The 22,125-nt window shown below is 40.1% G+C and overlaps 1 protein-coding gene across 2 annotated transcripts in view; it reads right to left on the reverse strand.

The window, feature by feature from the left end:
• Positions 1 to 18,500, reverse strand: part of LOC108048359 (netrin-A) — a 54,653-nt gene extending 36,153 nt beyond the window's left edge. For both annotated transcript variants that reach the window (XM_044461249.1, XM_044461250.1), the window contains exon 1: positions 16,787 to 18,500. In XM_044461249.1, coding sequence (XP_044317184.1) covers positions 16,787 to 17,903 — 1,117 coding nt within the window. In that variant the 5' untranslated portion in view covers positions 17,904 to 18,500. The remainder of the gene's footprint in view (positions 1 to 16,786) is intronic.
• Between the last annotated feature and the right edge of the window lie 3,625 nt (positions 18,501 to 22,125).

The following is a 22,125-nucleotide window of genomic DNA, read 5'->3' on the forward strand; positions in this document are numbered from 1 at the left end:
CGCGGCGGAAGATTAACAACTTCCGAAATGGCTTTTTTAATGACACCAATTATGAGTTTCTTATCGGGACAGCAGCTGGACACCTCAGCCCCCCCTGACTTCCCATCCAACAGCCTTTTTTCGGACACTTCTTCTTCATTTCGAACTTTTAATGAAGTAATTTTTCCTCCGGTTCCCCAATGTTGCCCCAAATGGGAGCGGTGAGGGGGGCAGGGGAAGACCTACTTGGGGGAGGTGTACAAATATTATTAAGGGGCAGGCGTCGTTTGGCGACTTTCGCTGCATTGTTTGTCATTTTTAATCTCGGCTTCTCTCAGTTTTTTGTGCCAGGGTACTCGAAAGGTAGTGAAGTATACTCGATTTGTTGCAAGGCTAGTAACAGTTGGAACAAATAGTTCTTAACGTGTTTCTTTAGTGCCCATAATGGCTTCTTATAGAATAAAGATCTAGAAATGCACTCAAATGGAGTACTGGGTATTGCATTGTCGAGACACTCGACGAAAGCATTCCCTCTTGTTTGTTTGCATTTTGTATTGTTTCTTTCTTACAGCTTTTGGTTATATTTATTTTTTGGGAGCGTTTTGTTTCCTCAGCTTCTTAAATAGTTGAGTGTGATAAGAAAACTTTGAAATGGGGACAAAGTTCCCGTAAGGGAAAAAACATGGGTAATTGCTTGCAGTTAGTGGCTAAGCTGGGAAAACAAAGAGAACAATATTTTGTTCATAAATGTGTCTTGGGAAGGTGACTTGACTTATTTATATACAAATAAAATGGGTAGTGGAGTCTGTAATCGTAGTCACTTTGGGTTTGCCATATCAAAATTTGAATGATTTGAGGATAAATGTTAGGAATGTGAAGTCCAATAAGGGTTTACATTAAAGTGATTAAATACTGCAATAATGTGATATAACTAGAAGTTCTGCTTGTATGAGTATGTTTTGTACTAATTAAATCACCATGAAGTCTTTGAAATTGATGCTTAAGCTTTTACAGGCCAGAGTCAATCCCATCCTGTTATATGGGTAACCTTCACCCCCTTCAATGGACTCTTGAAAAATAAGAAATCACGGCGCTGATGTCTTCACTTGAGCTCCTCCAACTCTCCCCTGACATCTGGCAAAAACCCCTTCAATGGCCACCGATCCATTCACATTCATTCATGCAGGCCTCGACCATTCATCAGTTGGCCAGTGGAGGAGACTCATCGTTTTCCCATCGCCGTCATCGTCATCGGCATCGTCATCTCCACACTTTTCCACCTTTCACTTCCTCGATGGACTGCGGCATTCCACAGACTGGAATCGGTTTCGAAATATTTGTCGCCTCCAATCAGGGGAACTTGACCGATTTGTTTACGCATGCAGATGAGCAACTTCAATTTGTTTGAGCCGATAATTTGGTGTTTGGTCTCATCGCTAATGAAGCCAATGTCGATTCGCCAGTTCTTCAGATTTACAGTCAAAGTCAGATTGAGATTGAGATTGAGACCCATTTTCCCGGGTTTCCCCTTCAGGTTCGTGCAACGGCGCCTTTCGATTGTGCAACGTCATTGCGGCGAGGTGTCGGAGCTCCTATCTTCGTCTGGTTGATTAATTAAATGTAATTGAGCTTTAATAAGCTGGCGGAGAGGCCCAGCCCTTCATTCCTCGCCTCTAAGGGCAACTCCCACACTGGGAAAAAGTTGCCATTAAATGCAATTAAAAGTGTAGCACAGAAATTACCAGTAAAAGTGCCACAAGATTTACTTTTGGAAGTTATATTAACAACTTTGAAATCATGGAGAATTTTAAGCCCTACTTTGTAACACCAACTGATACCTATCTTAAAGTCAGCAAACTAATGGATAATTGGAATAATAGAAAATCCTACCGAAGCCTTAGTTAAGTTAAAACATAGTCTTATTTTCAATAAAAATAAGATCCTTTTGGATTGGTAGTAATCAACTAGAAATAATTGTAATATAAATGAGGTTTTCTCGAGCAGTATCTTAATGATGAAAGCACATTTTTTTCGAGTGCATGATGCGGGTGTCACCGAAGGTCGCGTTGGCTGTCGCCGTTGTCGAACCGCCAGACTCATTAACGACTTGAGCCCGACTTCGGAATCTGTGGGATTGGGAAAGCCAAGCCGTCGAGCTCAGCTCTCCAACAGCGCTTAACAATCACTTAGCGCATTATTAAAAACGCTTTTGATTGCGCTTTGGCGTGTTGGGTTGCTGGATTTAACCAAAATCAGCCGGCAGACCTATCGAAATTGATAGGCGTTGCCCGGTGGATCTTGGCCAGCGGCTTTGCATTAGATACCCTATCTAAGAAGAGTATCTCATACTTAAGATGAAGCTCTGATTAAGTTTCATAGTAAGCATAAAGGTATCATGAGTATTGTACTATCTCATTTCGAAGAATACAGTACTTATAAATATTTTATTTACATCAGAGCTAAAGACCATCTATATTTCAGACTGTTTGGATATTACTTTAAAACTTAAAATGCATTAAAGACCCAAGATCAATGTTAGACATATTTTTGTGTTTTAAATTTTGTATAGTTCAAAGGCTGGGACTTAAGTTAATTATAATGAAACTGCCATGAAACCAGAACATCGGTTTCAAACCGCGTTAATTTATCCATTAAGGTTCTTATTCTTAGTTAAGGGTATTCCCCATCCCGACTATCCTCTTCACCACAAATATCATCTTCTCTATTTTCGGCCTCCGCTACATTTTAATTGACCATGGCCAAGAAGTCGCACTTGGAAATGTCTCAATCAAAAACAAAAAACCAAAAAAAAAGGCAGAAAAACGAAGTCCAACAGATACAACTGCCCACAGTAAATCTACATAAATTTTGTGGTCAAGAGGGATAGAGAAAACAAAAAAATTCGGGAGGGAAAATAAAATGAAAAAATAAAATAAAAACCAAATCGAAACTTTTTCTTTTGTAGAAATAGATGTGGTTGTTGGTGTTTTTGTTTTGGGAACACGCCCCGAACATTTTTTTTTTCCTTTCTTTCGTTGTTGTTGTGAGTGTGTGTCGATAATTTGCATTTGATTACGGACTGTTGTTGGCTGCGAAAATTGTGGTTCCGGCAAAAGGCTTTGATTTCTAATCAGAGTTGTTGGATCTTGTAGAACGAAGATTAGGAGGAGTCGCGTCACAGTTTCTTTTGACACGGGTCTTACGATACTTGATCCGCTTTTCTCGCCCCCTTCAATCCCAAAAGTTGTGTTGTTTCTGCCGAGATATTTCCCCCGCTCTGATGGAGTTGTCAATGTTCTTTGGGGACGGCCTAATAGGATCGTTTACAGACCTCAAAAATTAATAATATGGCATTAACAATGGGAAAATCTACGACTTGTGTAGGGACCCAACACGACAAAAGGCCAACTCAATAACAATAAAAATAACAAGATGTCATAAAATGGAACGGAACGACACGGCTGGCAGAATGAAAGCCGAAAGTAAATAAATAAACAACTTGCCGAATGCAAAAGGCCAGAAAAAGATGGCAGAAGTTGGGGAGTTGAGGGGTAAGCGTTCAAAAAAGGATAATTACGTGCTTGAGCAGCAAACAAAAAAAAAATAAAAACCAAATTAAAGTGAGCCTGGGTTTGTGCCTTCGGCAAGTAAATGCCACTCCAAAACCAAAAAAGAGAAAGAAGACAGCGACGCGAACCAACCACCAAGCACAAAAAATGAAAAGGAAATCTAAAATTTGTCAAATGAAAATATTTTTCAAAAAGGGAAAACGATGAGTACCCAAAACACCCACCCACCACCACCACCGCCAATGAAAGCTAGATTATTATTGTTGTTGGCTTTCCCTTTTTCCGAGTTGCCGACTTGCCGCTTCGATGACTTAATCTCATCGTCTTTTGGCGCCTGTCAGGTTCCGAGGAGAGTCGAGAAATCTCGACAAGATAGTCCCATCCCATGCCCGGAAACCCTTTTCGGGCTTACCTTTCGAACAGGTGACCATTTGTCAGACCCCGATCCCTTCTTCATCCCCATTCCCAGTCCTATTCCCATTCCCAATCCTATTCCCATCTCCATCTCCAATCCCATTCCCATTCCCATTCCCGCACCCATGCTCATCCGCGATGAACATCCCCATTGAGGCGATTCGGGGTGGCTACGTCGGCATAGAACTTCAATTTGGGAAATACTTTCGCACAAAATATTTGTGTAAAATTTAATTAAAGGAAAAATACCCAAAATAACATCGATGGATGCCTTGATGCTTGGATGAATGCGCAAAGCAATAACAAACTAAATGGAAACTACGTTGGTGGGCCAAAAAAGTGAGGTTTACCAAGGGAGCTGCGGGCATTTTGTTCATATCCTGCACATTTTTCCTAATAGAAAGTAACAAAATGAATTTATATAATTGTAAGCCAAACGGAGAGAAATTCAAGGAATATTGAGATTGATTTTGGGTATTTAAAAGCCTTTTTTCTATGTTCTTGAAAATGACTTTGAATTTAATTCAAAGTCGTGCTATTTTTAAGTTGTTTTATTTTTGGTTTAACACCCGGAAAACACACAAAATCAACTAATGACGTAAAAACAAATCCTGAAAAGCTGGAAAAGCTTAAATCAATTAAAATGTCTCACGTGAAAGTACTTTATTTAAATGATTTTGCTCACTTGTGGTTGATGCGTAGAAATTTAAAAACCTAATTTTTAATTGATAGCTCAAACTAACCTAATTTGCATGAGTTCACACAAGACAGTTAATAGAATTTACAAAATCATTTTCTTTTCGGGAAACTTAAGGTAGATTTCTCTTCAATAATTTATAACAAAGCTTAAAGTGCCACCCCAAAGGTGGTTCCCACTAGAAACCCGAAAAATCAACTTGACTCGGATCATCAAGTTGGTAATCGTTTCCCAGAAGAAAGCTCTCTCCCGAAAAATCCCCGTGTCTGTGTGGAAATTAATTTTAGGCCCACGAACACATGCTCCAGTCCAAACTGATGGATCTGCCCGATAGGCCAGAGTAACTTTCGCAGCTTAAATCGGCTCAGAGTTAATTATTTGCCTGACCCTGGGCGAGTCGCACACACCTGCTTTTGAACACCCTCCCCCCATCCACCGCCCTACGGCCACGCCCCCATCACCCCGCCCCCAAACTCATCATGATGGGCATCATTCGACAGTTTCAATTTTAATGGATTTTAACGTCTCCCGCTTGATTTTGGAGCTTTGCTTTTCCAACTTGAAATTTGCTTTTCATTTATTTTATCTCATTTTATTTTTCTCGTTGCTTGTTTGTTTATCTTTTGTTTGTCGAGGGAACGGGGGGGCAGGGGGGGACTGGAGGGTTAATATTTGAATTGGCTTTTTTCCGCAGGCGTGGCAGTCGCCCCTTCCAAAAAACAAAACAACGAAATTAAGAAACATGTTGCAATTTGGTCAACTCGCCTAATGAGCTTTTTGTTTGTCTAAAAAAACTCAGGCGGAGAATATGTAAAGTGCTGAAGGGGCAGTTGAAGCAGAGGATTTGACTGTGATGGGAAATTAACACTTTTTTTTACTATTAAAAGAACAGAATATATACAGGTATAACTTCTGACAGATCGGTGGAGTTCCACAAATTGTATGCTTAAATGAACTAAAACTTAGAATGGTATAAAAGATGAGCCTTCCCCATGTAATTTAGTTAAAATTGCCAAAAAAATGTCAGTTGTTAATTTATAAACTTTTGCATTTTTACTATCTAGCTACACACAGAAAATTAATTTTTTAAAATTTTTTGGAAAACTGCCTTTGAGTTAATGTAACCTTTACGTTAAAAAGTTTGGGCCATTGTTAAGGAATTCTCTAATCAAAAATAAATGAAAATAAAGAACTGTCTAACAGGTTACGCCGAAGTCAATGGGCATTTTTATAGTTTCAAAGGTATTTAAGTTTTCCGAGTGTACATTTTGATTGCACTTAACACCTATGCACCTGATGCCGACCGAGAGGCGTCATCCACATCGTTTTCGTTTTTTGGCCACTTTGCGCAACTTCTTCGCCTCATTTCGGTATTTTACCAGTTTTTTTTCTTTCCTTTTTGGATAAATTTTCCCGCTGACAGGCGGAAAACTGTGAAGGGGCGGTTGGCGGTGAAAATGTTCTGTACTCTACTCGATAATTAGGTGTATTTGGAGCAGATTTTATGGCATGCTCGCAGGAGATGAGAGCTAAATCCCAAAAAAAGCTCATGGCGTATAAAAAGTGAGAAACCTAAATGCGAACTGGTGTTTGTTTATCTATAAAACAAATCCAAGAACATATCAATCAAATGGGCTGACTAAATACAGCATCAAAATGAGTTAGCTAGATGCATAAAATACATATAACCGAAATAATAATAAAAATAGTCGTAATTTTTCCGAGAAAATTAAATAGATTTTTTTTCAGTAAGGCGTGATTTATGGAACAAGCTAAAAAGACTTATGCAGAAATAAATAAATCACTTTAATAAATCGAAAATTCATTAAGTTGGACTGTAGATGGAATGTGATTTGAAATACTTATGGTTTGTCTTGTCATTCAAGTATATTTAGAATAATAGATGAGCTGAACATTTTATAAAGAGTTGGTCATATTAAAACTGTTGTTTTAATAATTAGTACTATGTTGTATTTAAATGGAAATACATAAGTTTCTTCTTAAATAATGTCTATTGTTTCTTTTACTACACTTTTTCAGCATTACTAGAAAACTACCTTGGATTATTAAATTATTCTTTACATATTGTGTTACATAACCTTTTCTCTAGGATTTTATCTTAATATTCCAAAGGACCTTTTCAATAAAAATATATAGAATATCCCAATGCCAGTGTATATTCCTTTCTTTCAACACAAAAGTGCCGTTTTTGAGTACAAATTTAGCCATCCGTAAATCTTCCCATAACCAACAAGTTCCCTTCCCGTTTGGCTATGTTTCATTTCTGGTCATTTTATGGCGCCCACAACAGCAACTTCTGGCTCCTCCGCTGCCTTTTGCTTTTTGCTTTTTCAGATTTCAGTTTTTAGTTTTCAGTTTTTTCAGTATTTCATTTGGCCATGGGAAGAAGGCAAGGTGCAGCGGCAACAATAAAAAGCGGGATGATGCCGCCGTTGCAAGTTGCTGCCAGTTGTGGCCAGTGTTTCTGCTGCTCAAATCTCGAATCGCATGTCCAAGTGTTTTGAAGCGTGCAAGTTTCGGGAAGCTGAGAAGTTGTTGCCGGCAGTGTTGCTGCGGCATAAGTCAACATGTCGGCGGCAACACCATGTGCCATGTGCAATGTGCAATCTGCAATGTTGCTGCTGCCTGCTGCCTGCATAATTCTGCTGTTGCATGTTGTAAATGTTAAGCGCGGCAGCAACTTTGGCGGCGTCGACGTTTTTCATCTGAGCATTTGCGCTTCACTGCGATTTATTTGCCCGTTGTTTGTAATGCCATTTATTGCTGTATGCTGTATGCTATATGCTCTATGCTGGATACTGGATACTGGATGCTAGATGCTCGATGTTGCTGTTAAATGCTTATTTACATTACGTTTAGTGGCACTTGGCGGCTTCGTTTCCCCCGAAAACTGAAGGTGGCAAGAAGTCGGAGTTGCCACTGCAGCGCACATTTTGATTTATGTCGGCTGCTGAAACTGTTGCCTTTTGCAGTTGGCTTCTTTCTTTTTTTTTCGTGTCCGATATGCCATACATATCATTAGGCTGCGCCCAGTGGGTTGATCGAAAAGATTTGGGTCTTAGGTTTGTGATGGGTATTTTTTTTGCCATTATATTAAAAAAGATTACTCTCAGATATTTACATTGTTCGAATGATAGGTATTTAATATCAGAAAGTCTGGAATTTCATATTTCCCACATTCATTTCCTTTTATCCTATTGTTTTTAATGTTATTTTACTTTGTAAGAATAAGAATAAAATAAAATAAAACAATTTTTAAGACACCTAATTGAACAACAGTCCTAAAAAATTCGTATTAAAATATTCGAGTTAAATTAAACTACTTAACTTTTTTCCGTATGCAGAAATACTTATTTCAGATAGTCAAATAGTGATTTTTAAATGTTAGAAAAGAAGTGTTCCCCACAAAACTTCTTCAGCCACCCCGACAGCTTCCTTTTTGCTGTCTTCCTTGTCTATTGTTGCAGACAGTTTATATTGATGTTGTTGTTGCGCATGGGCAGCTGCCCCAAGTCGCATTTCGCATATTGGCAGCCCGACTCGAAGGGAATATTCGCAATTCAAATTCAAATTCAAAGGAATTCCCAAGAGCAACACCAAAGACCAGCTACATGGCGACAGCAAAGGGGAGTGGCACATATGCTTGTTGCTGCTATTTATGTACAAATATATTAGCAACAAAAATGATTTAATAGATTCCACGAACAGACAGTGCCCCAAACCCTCGACACCCCCCACCCCACCTCATTCCACTGACTTAAGCCGGTGGCATTCCTCGAGTTGCTGTTGCCGTTGCCGTTTGTGTTGACATTTGCCAACTGGCCTGGCATTCACAGCCTATTAAAAATGTATCTGACAGCTCCATGAAGTATGCAACAATCTCTTATGCCGTTTCCTTGCCCCACGAACTGGAATCCTGGGGACTGAGGACGACGATGTGGAGACGGGAATATCTGAAGGACTCGGCGGAAGGACCGGGCCCTGATCCAATTAACTGCTTACACAAAACTCAAATGGCCAGACAAATAGAGACGGTCGAGTCCTTACCCAATGTCCAGAGACATATGTATAAATGTGAATCCCCTCTCACCTGATCCCACCCCCCATCCCCCCAGCCACCCTGCGTGGCCAACAAGTAATAACAGTTAAAATCAACGCACGGCATTCGTACTGACATCCTTGCTGGCCTTTGGCCATATCCTTGCAGACACACACAGAGGGGGGGATGGCCAAAAGGAGGGGGGAAGGGGTGGCAAAAGGCTTAGATCCTTTTTCTACCTTTTGAAGCTGTGGCAGAGGAAAAGCCGGGAGCAGTCCTTGCACTTTGTGGAGTGGTTTGGCTTTCCAACCGATGACATTGAATATTAAACTCTTGAATGTGTACTTGTATGTATATATAGGAAACAATTTTCTATTACATTATTTACTGGGCAATATTGTCAGCATTTTTAAAGGATACCTTTTTAATAGCATAACATTCTATTGGGGCCTTGAAAACAATGAAAATGGTATACTAATTTGAAATGATAAAATAACTTTTTCATTTTTATTTCCACATAATTGTTATACCCGTTACTCGTAGAGTAAAAGGGTATATTGTATTCGTGCAAAAGTATGTAACAGCTAGAAGGAAGCGTTTCCGACCCTATAAAGTATATATATTCTTGATCAGGATCACTAGCCGAGTCGATCTAGCCATGTCCGTCTGTCCGTCTGTCTGTCCGTCTGTCCGTCTGTCCGTCTGTCCGTCTGTCTGTCCGTATGAACGCTGAGATCTCGGAAACTATAAAAGCTAGAAGATTGGCATTTTACATGTAGATTTTAGGAGTTCCTACGCAGCGCAAGTTTGTTTCAAAAAGGTGCCACGCCCCCTTTAACGCCCACAATCGCTTATATACGATTTTAAAAATTTAAATATTTCGGAAAAGTAAAAATGCAGTTTTATTGTGTTTATCAATACCTATCGAAATGTAGAAGAAATTTTTCAAATCGGACCATTCGTTAAAAAGTTATGCGTGATCAAAGTTTCTATCTCCATCTCCCTCGCACTCCCTTCACCTGAGTAACGGGTATCTGATAGTCGGGGCACCCGACTATAGCGTTCTCTCTTGTTTTTCTATTATTTTGGTCAGTATAAGCAAAAAGACCAAAGAAACTAAAATATTGCTTTATATGGGATCGTTAATGCGATTGCAAAAACTTTTTTATTTTTATTTTGTTACCATATATTTTCCTATATCCTTTCCGATAGAGAAATTATTATTATTATAATTCTTTTTTTATCGTCGGTATAACTTTGTGTAATTTGTATAACATGTTCATTGACTGACGCGTTATTTCTAATATTTATTGTAAGTACTGTACACACTTTTTCAGCAAGACATCCATTAAAGGGTATCTGCAGGTCGTTGGTCATGGACCTGCTGATCCGCCTCAAAGCTGCTGACTTAACGTTTCGTTTTGTCTTGTTTTGTTTGGCTTTTGAGCTCCCTGCGTCCTGGCTGCTGATGTCCTGCCCTTTGCTTTTGACGCTCGTTTGCTGATGAGCCTGCGACGGTCTTTCGCTGTGGGGTTGCATACATGTGTGCGGCGTTATGTGCATAAAAAATAATCATAATCACTTGAAAGCCATGCCAGGACCAAAACAAACTCAAACCGAAAGCCAAAGCCAAAGCCGGAACAGGCAGCAGGACGAGAACGAGGGTCCTTTTTGGCTGCGAGCGTTTTGCGTACTCCGCACGGCACACAGAAAATAAAACATAAATTAGGCAACAGAATCAGGCAGTGCCCAAGTGATTTTCACTTTTCGGGGGCTTTTTAAAAAGTATTGCCAAATGAATTCGTTGAAGCGTATCCGAGGCGATGAAAAGCCGTGTTTGGAAAATCACAAATGTTAAAGCCGAAAAAATTAAAGCAGGTGGCCCGAAGAACCGAAGGAGGGGCCAGGATATATGGGCGAGGATGTGTCAGTGCGAGTGTGTGCCGGCCAGTAAATCAGAGCGTATGGCGATGACAGCCTCGTCATAGACAGCCGGCCATCATAACGAATGGTCTAGGTGTCCCCGGCCCCATTCGACCTCCGAATCCCAGACCCACCGACCCAAAGGACTCGCTCACCACCTGGGGGCTTCCACTTTGCGCCGATGTCGTCCTTTTTTTATACCTGGTAATTTGCATTTTAGGTTCACGTTCTATATTCTGGAAATTAAGTTGTAGTTCAGGGAAAATCATATCATCAGCAGCTGATATTAAAGAACTTTGCATTGATCGTGGATAACATTACTTGATTTAAGCTATATTTTCCAAAAAAAAATCCCTAAGTTTTTAAAAATATGTAAGATTAAGCATACCTCCCATAATCAAATGATAATGACGAAATTGCAATTCTATATTATTTTTTTTACCTGTATACCAAATATAAGGCTTCAACAAATTACTGGGTATCGCATAGTCGGTAACCGTGATTCTAAAGCAATTTTCTTGTTTTCTTTTTCATTTTTTTTGACACTGAAGTGCGCATTTGACAAGCCCGGTAAACAACAATTAAAATGACAGCGAAGGAGATGGCAAGGCGAAAGGATTTTTGCACGTTTCGCTTTCTACTCATTGGCCCCAAACCCCTCCCCAAAACCATCCTTCAGCATCCACGGCTTTTCACAGTGAAGGAAAAAATGCAATAGCAAAAAATTCATGAATTGTAACTGATGAAAACTGACATAAGGCGACGGGCAGGGATTGCTGTGCGAAATTATAGCCACAGGACATTCACACACAAAGCAGCGGAATCCCAGCCAAACAATACCCAGCCCCTCTCCTCTCCCCTCTCCGCTCTCCCCCTCAAATAACTTGAGGACATGCCAATGCAATTTCGAATCAATGTCCAGGAGAGCCAAAAAAAGAGACAAGCTCGGGAAACGACAAGAAAAAATCTGGTAAAACCAAATAAATCTGACTGATGGGAAAATGCACCCACAAGGCAAGGTGACGAGGCCAAAGAGATGAAATACATTCAAGACAGATCTGCAAACAGCCTTTTTCATTTGGTGAGCAGCAAAGGGAACCCAATTTAGATTATTAACTCCCTTTAATAAATAGCTTTATGGGTGGTCTTTTAAATATAAGAAATATACTTTTTTGAAAATAAATAAACTGCTGAAATCAGTTAAATTTGAATTTTATACGTAATTGTATTTAGGGACATTAAAGTTCGACTGATTTTATTATATTAAACTTTTCATTAATATTTTTAAAAAATACTGCCAACCGAGATTTACCAGAATATTCAAATAATTAACTTTCAACCAGCAATTTAACTATTTAAAGGCCGATTTCTCAATGCCGTGTTAAGATTTGACATTGCGTAAGTTGCTGTTATTTGCTGTTATATCTTGTTAGAGTTTAAAGATTAAAGATATGTTGTAAAAAACAAACATCACATTGGGAAAGCGAATTAGTGTTCCCGAACCATTTGACTTCATGTTAACTTTCTTTCGCAGATTAAAAACTAGAACCACAAACGTGACATCGATAAATTGACCTCTAAACTGGCTTTTAAATACCTAGTCTTAAACCAGAGCAATTGAAGGTTTCGTATAGGCAGCCATTTAGTTAGTTCGTTCTGGTGACCTTGCGATACACTTGACTAATTCTAGATGACACATAATCATCATTGGGCACCCCTGGCCACTATAGTCATTCCATTCGATTTTGGTTGGACAAATTGTTTGGCTAATTTTCGCGGCATTTTCCTAAGCCCCGGCACATTTATCACCACTCCGACGAAGCATTTTAGACACGTCCATCAGAGCGATGGTGGGTAAAATTGGGGGGATGGGGAAACTATTTCTGGTGCGGCAACAACACGGCGTATGAGTAATGTCTTGATTTGCCAAACGTTTTAACGGATTTAAATTTATTTATTGCACGCCATCTCAACAACGCCGACGTTAATTTTAGCCACATTTTGGATCTGTTTGTTTTTGTTCAAATTCACGTCGTCGGAGTCTTTATTTTCTGTTCTTTATTACTCCCATGTGCTTGTGCATATATGCACAAGCTCGTATATTGCAGCCGAAGCCAACTATTTCGATCCGTAATCCGGAATACGGAATACGGAATCCGGAATCCAGAATCCGGATCTTGGGTCCGTCGGAGGTGTCGACGGAGGTGTGATAAACTGCATTCGCCTTATGATTGAGGGGTTAAGTGCGGGTCAAAGTTGGCTGCCGTCTCAACTCATTAAAAATATATGTATGTGCGCAGCTCGCCTTTGTTCCCGACACCTATAAATCTAACGCAATTTATGCTCCGAGTTGGGAGTTTGGCAATTTATGGTAAAAGAATGTTGAGAATGGATGGTTTCCGGCGCAGAAGGGAAATAATGGGATTGCATCTGTGCATTAATCACGAATTTCTGAAGATTCTTTCGTAATGCGCTCTCTAAAATATCAGCACATTTATGGGATATTCTTTAGCCGAAAGATTTCTTTATTATTTGTTGATCCATTTAATTTCCATAAATTTGGTCAGCAGAATGGGAATATACCCCGGGGGTGTAATAAAAAATTTCCACAAAAAAAAGCTAGATAGAACATCAATTTCCGCTCTAAAGTTTACCATCTCATAATGCTTGATCAGAAACATATGTATTTCAAATTGTTTATTGCTCAAAATGATGATGCATTTCAAAAGAGAGAATTTTCCCAATGAGTTCTATACTTATTAAATAAGAATGTAATTAAATGATAATCAAATAATCGAAAGTGTGTAATAATTGTGTATGGATTGTAAATGATTTGTTTGATATTCATAGGAAATTTTTAAGGAAGAGGAAATGAATAGCCGTGTGTACATATATTTATATGGATACATATAGGCATTTGACTTCTTTGCCGTTTTGTAATGCTAATATTTTTATGGGAATATCCGATTCCATGTGTCTCCTTTTGTAAATCATTCCATGTGTTGTATGAACTTGGGAAACTCCTAATTTGGTGATTCCATGCAAATTGCCCGCTGTTACCGCCTCCTCATTAAAACCCCTGCTAAATCGTTTCGCAGTTAGTTAGGAGATATAATCTAGTGCCCTTCCATTCCATTCCATTCCATTCGATTCGATTCGATTTCCATACCCATTTCGTTTGATTCGATTCGAATGCAATCTGCTCGCATATGTTCATTTTTCCCAATTTTCTGTGGTTTTTTCTTTTCACACCGCCCAACGGAAATATTTTCCGGCCTGGACATTTTCCGTTTCCCTTCCATTGTTGTTGTTGTTGTTGGTCTGTAATTGCTGCCTGTTGGTTGTTTTTGTAGCCGTTGTTTGAGGTCACATTGAACGTCAAAAGCGGCGATGGCAACGTTAATTTCGTTTGTCCATAAACATGCAACATATGTATGTGTGGATGCGCGGGTCCTTTGAGCTGGATTCCAAGGGGGTGAGGGGTTGCATTTTGCAACCCTAATAAACCGAAAGGCGGCGGTGGGCGTGGAGGGCGGGGAGGGCGTGTCGGGGTCGGGGCGGAGAGTCTGGCACACGTGCCGTCCTCTGATAAGACCGTCTGCCTGCCCGCCATACATATTCCGCCCTGGTGTGACTGTGATTTATGCACTAAACAATAGCAAAAGGTCCCGGCTGCATGTCCATCTCCCCATCAGACCCCCCCTCCCTCTTCTTTTCCCCCTCGAAAATGGATCACAAAAAATTGCAATGTTATGGCACGTGATGACCACGAAGGACACTTTCATCAAGTGCCTGGAACACACATTGCAAGTTGTGAATGATGCCTGAACTTTGAGGAACAAGTGTTTTGCGGGAAATGGTGTGGAGTGCTCTAATGAAAAATAGGTAACAGTTTGGATTCAATAATGATGCGAATGATTTGTCACTATAATAAAAGCTTTGTTCGGTTCATTTTTTATATAAGCCCCGCACTTTTATATCGATTTTATATAGTTACCATAACAAGTCATGATATCTGCATTTAAATATCAAACGCTTATAATAATATATAAATAAGCAATTCACTTGGTAACAGAACAAGTTCAGCATTTAATGGAAAAAAAAACTAATTCGAAAATATTGAACCATTATACCATATTGGATAATGTGAACCACATCATATTTTTATTAAAAAAATGCGAGTAAAAATTTCGATACCCTTTCAAAGAAAACAACAAAGGAAATCTCCCACTCTTGCCATACATTTTTATCGTGACATAGAGAACCCTTATAATTTTGTCAGTTCTAACGATTAATGTAAAAATACCAACATCAGAATCGGCAAAATTGGAAACCTAAAAACTTCCCTGTTCTCATTTTCATGTTCGATTGTCGAATTGTGTGCTCGCTCTTGTTGAAAATGCTTATCAAATTAATTTCGCTTAAATTCGCGCTTATTGTTCGAGCTCAGCGAGTTTTTAGAGGGTTAATTGCGAGGGTTTATCCCGGATTCCAGATTCCGGACTCCGGACTCGGGATATCGCCCTCTCCGTCTGGCCCACGGGATCTATTGTGTGTTGATTGAATGTGAATGTTTGGGCCGTTGTTGTTGTTTGCTTGTTTAGCCTGGCCAAAGGTAAAGTCTCGATTTCACGAGGGTTGGCCCAAGAGTTGGTCTCACTCACCTACGCACACTTGCAACCCCCCTCCCTAAACCTCCACACGTGTCCATCGAGTTGTTCAATTATGGCTAAGCCAAATCCACAGCACAAACAGTGATGCCTTCAGGTCTTCCTTCGGATTCCTATTCCAGAATTCTTATCCTGCAAGGAAAAGAGCAACCCCCACCCGATCCGATCCCAAGTTAAGATGAAAACTAAACACACGCGACTGGCTCGAAAATTGAATTCTAATGGAGTTGTCGCCTGCCCCCGTTCCATATCTCCGGATTGCCACTTGCAACCCTGCTCTCCACCGGTTTCCAGTACCTTAACTCTGTGCTCCGATATGTTTGCCCAACAGATTGAGCTGGATGGCCACGCAAGAGTCCTTGGGGGTTACTCGCCCCGAAGCCAATATTTCGCATCGAAATTTCCCTTTTTTCGGGAATGTTTTTTGGGGGAGTTATGTTGACTCCGGTCTAGGTAGGAAGTGTGCGGGGAAAATCTCCCGACCGGGATATTCCGCACAACAGAAGTTTAGGTAAAACAGTCGCCGTGGCTCAGGTAAGAGATCCCTCGAGTGTTTTCATAAGCCCTCCCAATAATATTGGCCAATAAAACAGAAGGTAATCCTCTATTTTACCCAAGGTGTGTTGGGAATATAATTGCTGGATTCAAGATGTGAAATAGAAAATGGGCTAGGTTTCGACAAGAATTTCTCAACTGTGCAATTTCCTATATCGTAAGCAATACAATCCCACCTTAGGATTTTCAAATAGGACTAATATTTTGCTATGCACCGTAAAAAACAGAAAACAAAATAATGACCTATTATTATAAACATCTTTCGGAGCTGATTAAATTTAAAGAAATACAAGCTGTACCAGAATAATGTTTATTTAGTGCCTTTGCCTCCATTACCAATAAATAAACAGAGCAAAATGATTGAAATGGAATCATTTTCTATTTATAGTCTTTTCCTAGAGCTGAATTATTTATTTTCAGCTACTAATGTGCCCTTGATAATTGGCAGAGTTCTTTTTAACTTTAAACAGTGTTTATATACACTTTGTTGGTTGAAATAAAAAAATCGCGTGTCGCTTTGTTTCGTTTTACTATAACTTAGTAAATTTAAACATTTACACCTCTCATCAAAATCAGAATTACATGAATTAAACTCTTTAAAATTCTTAATTAACTTTCAAAGTTCTGGAATATACATATGTCGCATAACCTGAACAAGTTTATATTATTTATCCCTACTTTCAAGGGATTTTTATTCAAAAATATATTTGTGCTAAAATGATATGAACGTCCAACTAAATAGGTATTTAAACCTGAATACTCCATCGAATTTGTAAAAAGGTACATTCTTGAATTTGATAACCCTCTATTTGCCCGTACTTCCCATCCTATTCCGTATCCCCAAGGGGCATATAATTAATATAGGTTATGAATAATAATAATATTAGTAATATTAAGTAAATAAAGTTGTGTGACTCACCTTTGCACTCGTTGGTCTCCCGGGCTGAGGCTCTGGCCCAGGGGCGGTCGAAGTGGAAGGGCTTGCAGCGCTCGCAGTCCCGCCCGGCGGTATTGTGGCGGCACTCGCAGTTCAGCTGCCCACTGGCGTCCGTGGAGCACTTGGAGGCGTGGCCGTTGCACTTGCACCGCCCGCCCACCGAGAAGTCGGAGATGGCGTAGTGTAGTCCGCCGGCAGCGCTCGTCTCCGCCCCGGTATTCGCCTCGATGTTATTGCCAGCGGGACTGTTGGCGAGCGGTACACTGTACTTGCCGCCAGCCAAGTCCGCTGCCGCGCCCGCCTCCAGCGAGAGCAGGGCCTGGGGATCGGGTCGCTGCAGGCGGTGGAACACCACCCGGATGTCCGTGGCCGTGACCCAATCCTGCAGCACCGGCGAGGAGTCGAGGTCGCGGGCCGATGGCCGTCCCTCCAGCGTGCTGAAGGCGATCCTGGAGGCCAGCGGTCGGGTGACGTCACTGCAGCGGGCCTCGTGTTCGTTGTGGCGCCCCGTCGACTGGCGGGCGGGACGTCCATAGAGCCGCCGGCACTGGGAGCTGAAGAACTGGAAGGGCTGCCAGCTGAGCCCGTGGTCGGAGCTCTTGTAGATCACCACGGAGTCGGGGCGCGGGGCGTGGGGGCAGAGCTGCAGGATGACGTAGGTCAGCTCGAACCGCTTGCCCAGCGACAAAGTCAGGGTCACGTTGTCCCCGCTCCCCGTCACCGGCTCACTCCGCCAGCAGGTCACGTTGTTGGAGTTGTTCAGGTCGGTCAGCGAACGGGACGGGAAACTGCGCAGCGGATCGGACATGTCGCAGGTGTGGCATGCCATGTCCCGCTCCCGCTCCTGGAACTCGCAGTAGCGCTGGGCGCCCGCCGTGCCGCACGTGGAGCTGGCCACCACCGGCGCATCGTAGGCGGCGTTCACAAAGTCCGGGATGCACATGCGCGGCTCGTGCGCCTTGTTGTAGCACGGATCCTCCGGTGGCGCCTGCTGCGGGAACATCTTGAAGTACACGTCGTTGGGGATCGCCTCCATTCGCGGGATTCCGAGGAGGCCCAGGAGCAACAGGCCTCCGAGGATCGTGGCCAGGGGAGGCATCTTCACCGCTTTGGCTCTGGGGTTTCACCAATCGAAAGAGATTGCAGAAGCAGGTCCAAACTCACACAAATTCGAAATCCTTCGTTTTTGGAAATCACTTATTTCAGAGGTGTTTCAAAAATCCAATAAATCCACTTGTTAAAGTTCCAAGTTCAATAGGAGCTTCAAAAATTATTTGTAACTTTTTATTCACTCAAAAAAAATCGATTTGCAGAAATCAATGTTGAAAAGTGTTTTGTAGTCTTAGAAATCCAAAATGCAAATTCAAAACTGTTTTGTAGTTTCAGAAATCAAAAGAGACTTTTACACGAAAGTTCGCAATTTAAAGGACGTTCAATAGTTTTCAAAACTTCACTTTTTAACACAAATTATTGAAAAACTCCAGGGTTTTTTAATAGTTTCAAAAATAAATCAATTTTCAAGAGTCACTCAAAAAAATAGTTTTAGAAATTACTCAAAACACTTTTAAAAAATTCGAAATTCGCCGCTTTTGCAGCCGTTTGCGCAGGCGTTTTGAAGCGCGTCCCAAATCGCTGCGTGGAAATCGCGTCGCTCGGCGGCGTTCGGTTCGTTTGCGTTACGTCAAGTCGGGCTGCTTGTCCACAGTCGACTGTTTTCGGTCGCTGCGATTCGTCTTCGTTCGCCGCTCGTTTTTCCGCACGTGCGTGTGTGCTGTGTGTGTGCGCTTGTTTTTGTTTGTGCGCTGCAGTGCTGCCAGCATCTCCGGACCAAGAATTGCTAAATAAAGAAAAAACGTTGGAAACGTTTTAAACTGCCCAAAAATAATAAATAAAGCCCTTAAAGTTTTAATTTAAAATAATATTTGAATAGAAAGAATATAAAATACTTACATAAAAAAGGAACGTAAATTATGTAGCTTAAACAATTAACCAAATGTTTGTATTTTTAAGAAAAATGTTAAATTTTAAAAGGAACATGAATTATCTAGCTTGAACAAGTATTTGTTATTACAATTTGTTATTAAATTGAAAATACATTAAATATACATATACATTATGTAATACCTTTAACAATTTTATTAATTAACGATTACTTATAACGCTTTATTATTCGTTATTGCCAGTAATTCATGAACTCATAAGGTAGAGCATAGTTATGGAAACTTTTTTTTATGTATGTGTAGTATGTGTATGCCAAAAAGCTGTATGTCTATAGCGGATTTGCAGAACGTACCATCCTTATGAATCTATTGCTTGAAGTCCTCATCTTGCAGCCCGGCATCACGATAATTCTGCCAGATCTGGCAGGTAAATTGCTAAAGGGGCTGCACTGGTCGGCTTCGATCGCCGCCCGCGCAACATGTTGCTGTGTTGCTATTGTGTTGTGTTGCTGGGCCACAAATGCCGCCGGATGCTGTTGGAAGAGCGGGCAATGTTAATATGTTACTTAGAATGTCTCTCTCTTTCTGTTAAAATCAGTCGCTGTTAAAACTCCTCTCTCTCTCTCCCTTTTGCGAGTTGCGCAGTTGCTGCAACATTTGTTGCTTTGCTGGCGCTGCACTTTTTTTTTTGTATTTTTATTGCCACTCGGCGAAACATTTTGTTGCTAAATAGCCACTGTTTGCTGCCGTTTGTTGTTGTTTGTTGTCGACTTGTTGACTTTGGCCGCACAAACGGGGCCACACTGCAAATCAAAACATTTTGTCCTCTTTCCGCACAGATCAGTTCTTTTAAGGCAACAGTAAGATTATTTTAAATTCCATCCAAAAACATTAAACTTGAAAAACTTAATCCAAAAACATTATGTCACAAAAACTTAATTTTTCAATATGAAAAACGCTCTTCTCTTTTCACATTTTATGCCTTAATTAAATAATGTTACTTGCTGCCTTAAAACCATACAAATTTAAAAATTAAATTTAATAAAATCAATAAACAATCTTTTCTCAAATGTCCAACAAAATAATTATAAGTAATTTTTCCTTCTATCTCAAAAGCATTACTCTATAAATATAAAATTTCTAAAACCACAAACAATCTATCTGATTTGCTTCTTACTTTTTTTCATTTTGTAAAATCTTGCCCATGAATTTATAGAATTAAACTTGTATTATGTATGTTCTTCGTTTTTTATTTTAATAGTTCAATGGTTAAATGATTTTAAAAAATTTAGTAGTCTTGGACAATCATTACAGAAAAACTTGTTTTGTAAGTTGATATAGTTTCTTTTGGAGTTGATTAATAAAGTTTCTTTCGGAGTTGATTGATAAAAATAGTTACAAAAATCATAGCAAAATTAAAAAGAAAAACTCTGCTTAAAAATATATAGGTATCGAGTAACACAGATGCGAAATAATATATTTGAGCTTGAGATGAACTTCGGCTAAGGCCAAAGAGGAGACATATATTTCTTTCTGCCCCATCTTCCGCTGCCAAGTGTTTTCGCCTTGTGTTTACCTTTCGATGGCTATCGATAATAAAGACGCCTCGAATCTCAAGCTCCAACTCTCGTTCTCGCGTTGGCTAAGTTATTAACTTGTCGTTAATGAAAATCATCAGTTTTCGAAGAGGGCCGCGTAATTACGAGCGGCTGGTCATGCCGATGACGATGGCTTCATTATGGCTCCTCCGCCCCCTATATATTCACCGATATCCCCGATATCCCCTCTATATCCCCCCTCAAATCGGCGCCTACTCCAATATTTTCTGCATTTTGCCTGCACCTTTCTGATAAGCATTTCACTTCCAGCTCCCTTGGCTTAATAATCATTATAAGCGACCACGCGCTTTTGTTTGTTTTTATTTGGAGGCGCGTATAATTAGCTTGGATGGGGCATGTGTGGTCGGGTGGGCGTATGGGCGTGGCAGCGGTCGAAACCGTATCGGAATATGCCTTAATTATCCGATTTCCCACGAGTGCGCTGCATTATGGGCTTTGGCTTAATCGGTTTGGAATAAAGTAAAGCACATACATTTTTAATCGCTTTAAGACTTTTATCAAAATTCATTGCATTTGTTTTAAGTTTTTTGGGGGTTAAAAAAAGTAATTAGTTGTTTTAGGATTGTACAAAAACAAAAAACAAACTATTTTTCAAAAACTAATACCGATCTTCAAAAGATAACACTAACTTACGTTGGAAGTATTCTTTGAAATTACTTACAAATTAATATTGAAACCATCATAAATCTGAACAAATTAATAATATTGTAGGATCGAAAGTTTTTTATTTAAAAATCCAATTTATCCTGAAACTAAATACTTTTAACTATATCTTACAAAAAGGTTCTTATAACTAACTATAAAATCTAAGCCTGTTAAGGATAAAAGGGTACTAGATGACTGAAGTACCTACATTAAGCAAGATCCACAGTCCATTTTACTTAAAATCTATCTTAACATAGAGTTTATTTTATGCCAATCTATTAAGTAACAACCAGTGATTAGAAGTGTGCTTACTTTTGAGTCCCCAGAGTGACTATACAAACGGAACGCCTACGCCCTCACACGTGCAAGTAAAGACATCTGGCCGGCTCATTTCCGCTTCCTTTGTTGATGCGGATCCACTTCCATTTCCACGTCTGCATCCACATCCACATCCACATCTTCCTTCACATCCACATCCACATCCACCCAAAACTGCTTCTGGACGGCGGCTTATCGGCTCCTTGGTGAGAATCCGAATCGGAGGAGCCAAAGGGGAAAATGGGGGACTGGAGCTGGATCAGAACTTTTGCTTTATTACCTTGGCAGTAGGCGTGGCAGCAACAACCACAAAGCCCACGACCACAACATGACGTTGATGTGTGTGTGGATACACTGCGCGAATTTGGAATTTGGAAAAATTCCCACTACCCTCAAAATAAAAATGAAAAAAACCTATAAATTATAAAGTTATAAAGTTAGCTAGACTCAATTCTTATGTTATATTTGAAATTTATGGGTTTGGCTTAATTTGTAGCTCATATTTTCTAAGTTTTAAGTCATGTTGACATTTTGTTTTAGGTTATTTCTAGAATTGCTGTACTAAATACTAAAATAAAACCATTGTTTTTAATTTATTTTTGTTGTGTCTTAAACCTTTATAAACGTTGTCTATTATTTTTTTCAAAAAAGGTTATTTTCTAACATATAAAAAATAGCAATCAATTCTTTTTTTAGTGTTCCTTTGTGTTTTTGTCCCGCTCGGTTTGTTTGTATGGGTGGGCGGCCAGACAGTGCTAAACTTTGGCTTAATATTGGCAAGTGCGTAATGAAAATTGCA

This window comes from Drosophila rhopaloa, unplaced genomic scaffold (genome assembly GCF_018152115.1).
Source record: "Drosophila rhopaloa isolate 14029-0021.01 unplaced genomic scaffold, ASM1815211v1 contig_3, whole genome shotgun sequence".
Classification (NCBI taxonomy): Eukaryota; Metazoa; Arthropoda; class Insecta; order Diptera; family Drosophilidae; genus Drosophila; species Drosophila rhopaloa.